At 44.8% G+C, this 7108-nt stretch overlaps 1 protein-coding gene across 1 annotated transcript; it reads right to left on the bottom strand.

Moving 5' to 3' along the window:
• Nucleotides 1-4466: 4466 nt before the first annotated feature.
• On the bottom strand, nt 4467-5858 carry LOC119413099 (RNA-binding protein 33). The gene is made up of 3 exons (XM_037680110.1): nt 5779-5858; nt 5636-5685; nt 4467-5565 (listed from the first exon to the last, which is right to left on the bottom strand). The coding sequence occupies exons 1-3, from the start codon at nt 5793-5795 to the stop codon at nt 4577-4579; spliced, it is 1056 nt and encodes a 351-aa protein (XP_037536038.1). The 5' UTR covers nt 5796-5858; the 3' UTR covers nt 4467-4576.
• Between the last annotated feature and the right edge of the window lie 1250 nt (nt 5859-7108).

Genomic DNA, 7108 nt, shown 5'->3' with positions numbered 1-7108 from the left:
ATCTTGTAAAAAGATCTGAAGCTCTCGACCTTTGACCTCTCTAAGTGTCTTTAAGAATCTGTTGGACTCCTGGCAGGGACCAATGCAGACATGTTCCTGTTTTTAGTTTTCTACATTCACCTTAGAATCTAGCTGTTTTTTTTTTGTTACCTTTTCCTTTTAGCCATCCTATTTGTAAAAAAAATAAAAATAAATAAATAATAAAAAACGTGCAGTATGACTTAACTGTTTATTGTTGTTGCTGTTGTCCATTGTTGTCATCTTTCTTTGTTGAAATCAGGTCTCTCTTGTAAATGAGTCCTCGAGGCTCAGTGGGATTTACCTGTAGAAATAAAGGTTGAATGAATGTAATAGTTTTGTAAAACACCGATCAGTCTTCTAAACTTCGCGGCGGACGCGCGCGAAGCTGCGCTTCCTCTGGCCGGAGGAGGCGAAGGCCCGACGTAAACAACCTGAGGCCGCTGATCAGCGTCCTCCCCTCAACTTTTCCCCCAGCTGCTGGCCTAACAAGGTTTGCTCTCCTCAATGTGAGATCTTTATCAACCAAAACTTTTATAATAAATGACTTCTTCTGCTCCAATAACCTGGACTTCTTGTTTCTGACGGAGACCTGGCTTCCTCCTGGTGAGTCAAGCGTTTTTACTGAACTTGTGCCTGCAGACTGTACTTTTCTTAACTGCCCGAGGCCATCTGGAAGAGGTGGAGGAGTTTTAGCTCTTTTTAAGAAAATTTGGAAATGCAGACTGCTTCTGACAGCAGCTTTTGAGACCTTTGAGCTGCTGCATTTTGAACTGGGCCGCTCCAAACCCATCCTGGTTGCTGCTCTTTATAGACCCCCCAAATCATCAACAGGCTTCATCAATGAACTGTCTGACTTTCTCACTGGAATACTGTTAAAATACGACCGTGTGCTGATTCTAGGGGACTTCAATATACACGTCTGTTGCCCTGAGAAGCCTTTGGTGCAGGACTTTCTAAATCTGATCCACTCTCTAAACCTGGTGCAAAATGTTGTTGGCCCCACGCATCAGCAGGGGCACACTCTCGATATTGTTTTGTCTTATGGTGTATCTGTGTTAAATCTGGAAATTGGGGATGCTATCATATCCGATCACAAACCCATCTCATTTGAAATCTCTCTTGCTCGTGAGTCTAAATCCCCCACTCCACCTAGGACCTGTCGTGTATTCAACCCTTCAACCTCTGCTCGTTTTTCCTCTGCTTTTATCACCACTGCTGTTTCAACTCCTGAAACCTCTGCCTGTGTCAGTACTCATGAGCTGCTTAGTCACCACAATGAGACCTGCACCAAGATCTTGGATCTGGTGGCCCCACTGAAAGTCAGGAAAGCAAGGAGAACCCAGTACCCGTGGATAAACGAGACCACCAGGGCAGCGAGACGACTGTGCAGGAGAGCAGAGCGCAAATGGAAAAAGGACCAACTCCAGGTTTCTTTCATTTTGCTAAAAACCTGTTTAAAAAATTACCAAAACACCGTCAAATCAGAAAAAAACAAATACTTCTCCCAACTGATCAGTGAAAATAAAAACAACCCCCGCACCCTTTTCACAGCAGTAAATTCCATTCTTAATGGCCCTTTGTCTGAATGCATGGAGGCCTCTGTGGACGTCTGTAACGACTTCACAAGATTCTTTGTTGGTAAGGTAGAGCTGATCAGATCTTCCATCCCCCGCTCCTCAGTTGACCCATCGGTTTTTGTCCCATGTTCAGCCACTTTCAGGAATTTCAATCCAATCACACTCCCATTGTTAAACAAAGTTGTTGGTCACATGAAACCCTCAGGCTCCCCTGCTGATCCAATCTCTCCCTCACTGTTCAAACAGGTTCTACCAGCGATTGGGCCCGCTGTTCTTAATATTCTTAACAGTAGCTTTGCTACAAGCGTGGTTCCACAGGCCTTTAAAAATGCAGTAGTCACTCCTTTAATCAAGAAACCTGGACTTGACCCCTCAGTGCACTCAAATTACAGACCAATCTCAAAGCTTCCCTTCCTGTCCAAAATCCTAGAAAAAATAGTCTTTACTCAGTTGAATCAATTTTTAACTGAGAACAAAATCTTTGAGGTCTTTCAGTCTGGTTTTAAGCAACTCCACAGCACAGAAACAGCTTTGGTTAGGGTTTGCAATGACATTTTAACTTCAAACGATTCTGGTCACTATGTGGTACTTGTACTCCTTGATCTTACTGCTGCTTTTGACACCGTCGACCACAGTATCCTCATCTCACGGCTCGAACACTGGGTTGGGATTACAGGAGCTGCTTTAGACTGGTTCCGTTCTTACCTCTCTGACAGGACTTTTTGTGTCAAGGTTGGTGAAAGTCTGTCCACTTCGGTCCCTCTTTCCTGCGGGGTCCCACAGGGCTCGATCCTTGGACCCCTTCTCTTCTCGCTCTATCTGCTCCCACTGGGATCCATCTTAAGAAAACATGCCATCTCATTCCATTGTTATGCCGATGACTGCCAGATCTACCTGCCACTGAAACCAGCCAGTGCTCGTTCCATCCACCCTCTCCTCAAATGTCTAGATGACATTAAGGCATGGATGACTTCAAATTTTCTCAGTTTTAACGACCAGAAAACTGAAGTCATCGTCTTTAGTCCTAGCTCAGCTGCCTCCTCAGATCCTGCAAACCTGGACTCACTTCAGCCCTATCTCAAGCACACTGTTAGAAATCTCGGGGTGGTCTTTGACTCGGATTTCAAGTTTGACAAACAGATCAGTTCAGTTCTGCAGAAAAGTTTTTTCCAACTGCGGCAGGTAGCTAAGCTCAAGCCAGTGTTATCCAGACCCAACCTTGAAACATTAGTCCATGCCTTCATCACAACCCGCCTGGACTATTGTAACTCACTTTATGCTGGGGTCAGTCAGGCATCCATTTCACGTCTCCAGCTCGTCCAAAATGCAGCTGCTCGGCTTTTAACTGGTACACGTAGGTCTGAGCACATCACACCTGTTCTGTCCTCCCTTCACTGGCTTCCTGTGCGATCCAGAATCGACTTCAAGATTCTCCTCCTGACATATAAGTGCCTAAATGGCCTCGCACCCCTCTACCTCTCCGAGCTCCTGGAACCATATGTTCCGTCTCGGGCCCTGAGATCATCGGACCAGCTTCTTTTGGTCGTTCCGAAATCACGCCTGAAGCTCCGAGGGGATCGAGCTTTTTCAGTCAGAGGTCCCAACCTGTGGAACAACCTGCCCCTCAACATCAGGCAGGCCTCCTCCCTCCTGATGTTCAAATCCCTCCTTAAAACGCACCTGTTTGCTCTGGCGTTTAATAGTGTGTGAGTTAGTTTATTTTGTTCTGTGTACCTCATTTTAAATTCTGTTGTTTTATGATTGACGTTTATTTTTACTGCTTGTTTTTCCTTAGTGTGATCATTAGTGTGTGTTATTGCTCCAGTAATTTTAATTCTGTATGATGTTTTTGTTTTGCTGCCTATGTTTTGCTACATTTCTGTTAAGCACTTTGATAACAGTTTATCTGTTTTAAATTGTGCTCTACAAATAAAGATGACTTGACTTGACTTGACTTGACTTGACTAAACTCTTTGCCGACGTGGATTGAAACAAAGGGCTCCAGTTGAGGTTCTTATGGCTCCATTTGTCCCTATCTCTATTGACGCTCAACACAATTGTCAGAGAAGCTGTAGCACTTCCTGTGCCCATCACTATATGAACCAAACATTTTAAAGCTTATTTGCCAATTTTTTTAAAGCTAAACAATTTTAAAGTTCTGATTTTTGAACACCGACATACAAAAATTTCACTTTAGTATTTGTAACAGTATGCAGCTAATCTGGTAAAATAAAGCCAGAGCTTTGTACTGAATGCCATTAAATCGTAGTTGCAGTCCCATTTAAATTAGCCAACATTCAATATTCTGAAATGCATGTTCCTTTTGAAGTCTGAAGTCCACTTTTATTTAAAATGATTAGCTTAATTTAAAGTGTGGATATCCTATCATCCATGCACCCACAGTTTTTGAACACAACATGGCAATGTTTCATTGGTTGAGAGCTGGGTTAGATCAATTAGAATAGAGCCTCCCATTTGTTAAAGGTGGCTTCTGGGAGGTGTGGTCAAACTGAAGATCTGCGTTTTGAGTACATTTGGCACCATTGCCGTTACCACATGGGGAGGCAATAATGGCCAAGGGCTGGTAATTTACCTTACACGTTTTAAAACCTGAAATGGACAATCACCTCTCCCGAGCGTGCTTCAAACAATAGCTTAACTAGAAAATAAAAATGCTCGTCTAAGACTTTTATGCCACTGTCCAATTTGAAGAGGTTTCATACACAAAGTTTCTTAAAGCAGTCCCATCAGAAAACTGATTCAAAGGACAAACCATCCAAACAGAAGCTGAAGGAGTAAGACATGGAATTTTATTTTCTCAATGGTCAAAAGCAGGTTAGCGTCAGGTCTGACATTACAAGTCATTAGTTAGATCAGTTTAAACAGGCATTGCAGATCCTTAGAATTCAGATTTGGAAGTCCCATGGTTTTAGCAATGCCTTCCTAGTCCTGTAGGCTGGGAGGGTGATGAGCCTTTGTTACCAAACTGGTTCAGAACGAGTCCTCTGGTGAAGCCTGGGTTCAGTCGGAAAGGCTGGTGCATGGGGCTGAAACAAAGACTCGTGTTGGTGATGAGAGAACTTGTTTTGTGGAGGAGCCCAAGAAGGTGGTTGATGACGAGGCACAGCAGGCTGAAACCAAGATTCATGCCGGTGATGAGAGCCTTTCTGGGGTTGGGTCTCCAGATGGTAGTGGGACACCTGAGGCCGAGTCACCCGAGCCCTGGGATTGAGATTGCGGGGCACTTGGGACTGGGCCCTGGGGTCAGAATTGTAGCGAGGCAACTGAACCTCAGAATGAGACCAGTGCTGGGGTTTGTAATGAGTCACCTGACCCTTGGGTTGGGATCTGGGATCAGCTTTGTATTGTGGTGCATGAGTCATAGGTGCCTGGGAATGGACACCAAGTTGGGGGTTGTAGCGGGGCACTTTATCCTGGGGCTGAAGCCTTGGTTCAGGGTTATACCGGAGCACTTGATGCTGAGGCACCTGGGGCCAGACACTGGACTCTGGGTTGTAGTGGGGAACATGGAACTCGGGACGCGACCTGGGCTCTGGGTTGTAGTGGGGAACATGGAACTCGGGGCGTGACCCGAGCTCTGGGTTGTAGCGGGGAACCTTGGACTCGGGGCGTGACCCGAGCTCTGGGTTGTAGCGGGGAACCTTGGACTCGGGGCGTGACCCGAGCTCTGGGTTGTAGCGGGGAACCTTGGACTCGGGGCGCGACCCGAGCTCTGGGTTGTAGCGGGGAACCTTGGACTCGAGACGTGACCTGGACTCTGGGTTGTGGTGGGGAACCTTGGACTCGAGACGAGACCTGGGCTCTGGGTTGTGGTGGGGAACCTTGGACTCGAGACGAGACCTGGGCTCTGGGTTGTGGTGGGGAACCTTGGACTCGAGACGTGACCTGGACTCTGGGTTAATGGCATCAGGTTTTTTAAAGTCAGCTTCAAAGCCATGAGGGGAAGCTGTGAACAAAACTCAAATTGTATTAAACAGAAAATGTTTGAGTTCATTACTTTAAATTTTTAATCTTACTTTTTATACTTGCATCAAGCTCTCTGAAGAGCAGCAATGGCAGCACCACACTGGAAGAGACAGATGTTCAGAAATACATTTTTTTTGCACATTTCAACCTTGGTTTGTACCGATTTTAAAGCAGAAATCAACATGTCAGGTACCACAAAAGAAGCCTCATGTCTGAGTTGTGACGACTTCGTTCTGCACCAACACAACCAGCAGCTGCCTCTTGTCCTCGTTGATGCAGGAACAAAGGTGCAGCTCTGACAGGTCTTATTGTTCCGTCAGCCAATCACAGCTGTTGGTTCTACTGACTGACTGGAAACAGGTGCAACTAATTGAATCTGATTCATGGTGGTGTTCAGAAGAAATCATTTTTAATTCCTTTCACTTGGTTAAAGGTTTTCATAAAGAATTTTATTGTAAATCATTGAGTTGTCAGTTTATTTTCCTGCGGGATCAATAAAGTTCTATCTTATCTTATTGCTTGTTGTGTTTCACCAAATTAAACTTCCTCCGCTTGTCTGTAAGAATTTCCATAAACGGGTGACTCACAGTCTGTGAACTGATCTGTGTTCAAAGACTTACAAAGATTTAAATCCACTGAGCACATTAGTTGTAACCATGGTGACAACAACAACTACACCGACATGAAAGTTCATGATTTTCAGGGACTGTAGTAACAAAACGTCGTCAGCAGATGGAGACCATGGAACACCTGGAGAAGCTGCTGAGAAAACCTTTCCTCACCTTCATCACAGAACAGAAGATCAGACCAGATATTAGAGGAAATAAAAATAAGAAACAAGAAAGCATCCATCCACCTATCCATCCTTCCATCCATCCACCCATACATCCACCCATCATCCACCCATCTATTCACCCATCCATCCAACCATCCATCCATACATCCAATCATACATCCACCCATCAAGCAATTGAGCAATCCACCCATCCATCCACCTATTGATCGATCGAGCGATCCTTCCATCCATCCATCCACCCATACATCTATACATCCACCCATCCATGCATCTATTCATCCATCCATCCACCCATCCATTCATCCATCCACCCACCCATCCATTCATCTGTCCATCCATCCACCCATACAGCCACCATTTATTGTCATCAATCCATCCACCCATTGATCCATACATCCACCCATACATCCACTATCTATTGTCATCCATCACTCCATCCACCCATCCATACATCCACCCACCCACCCACCCACCCATCCATCCACCCATACATCTACCATCTATTGTCATCCATCGATCGATCCACCCATCCATCCACCCATATATCCATATAGCCACACATTCATCCACCCATCCATCCATCCATACATACATACATCCATACATACATACATATATACATATATACATACATACATACATACATACATACATACATACATACATACATACATACAGATATACATACATACATACATACATACATACATACATACATACATACATA

Source organism: Nematolebias whitei, chromosome 8 (assembly GCF_014905685.2).
Source record: "Nematolebias whitei isolate Nwh7 chromosome 8, NemWhi1, whole genome shotgun sequence".
Taxonomy (NCBI): domain Eukaryota; kingdom Metazoa; phylum Chordata; class Actinopteri; order Cyprinodontiformes; family Rivulidae; genus Nematolebias; species Nematolebias whitei.
This window is presented reverse-complemented; position numbering and strand designations above follow the sequence as displayed.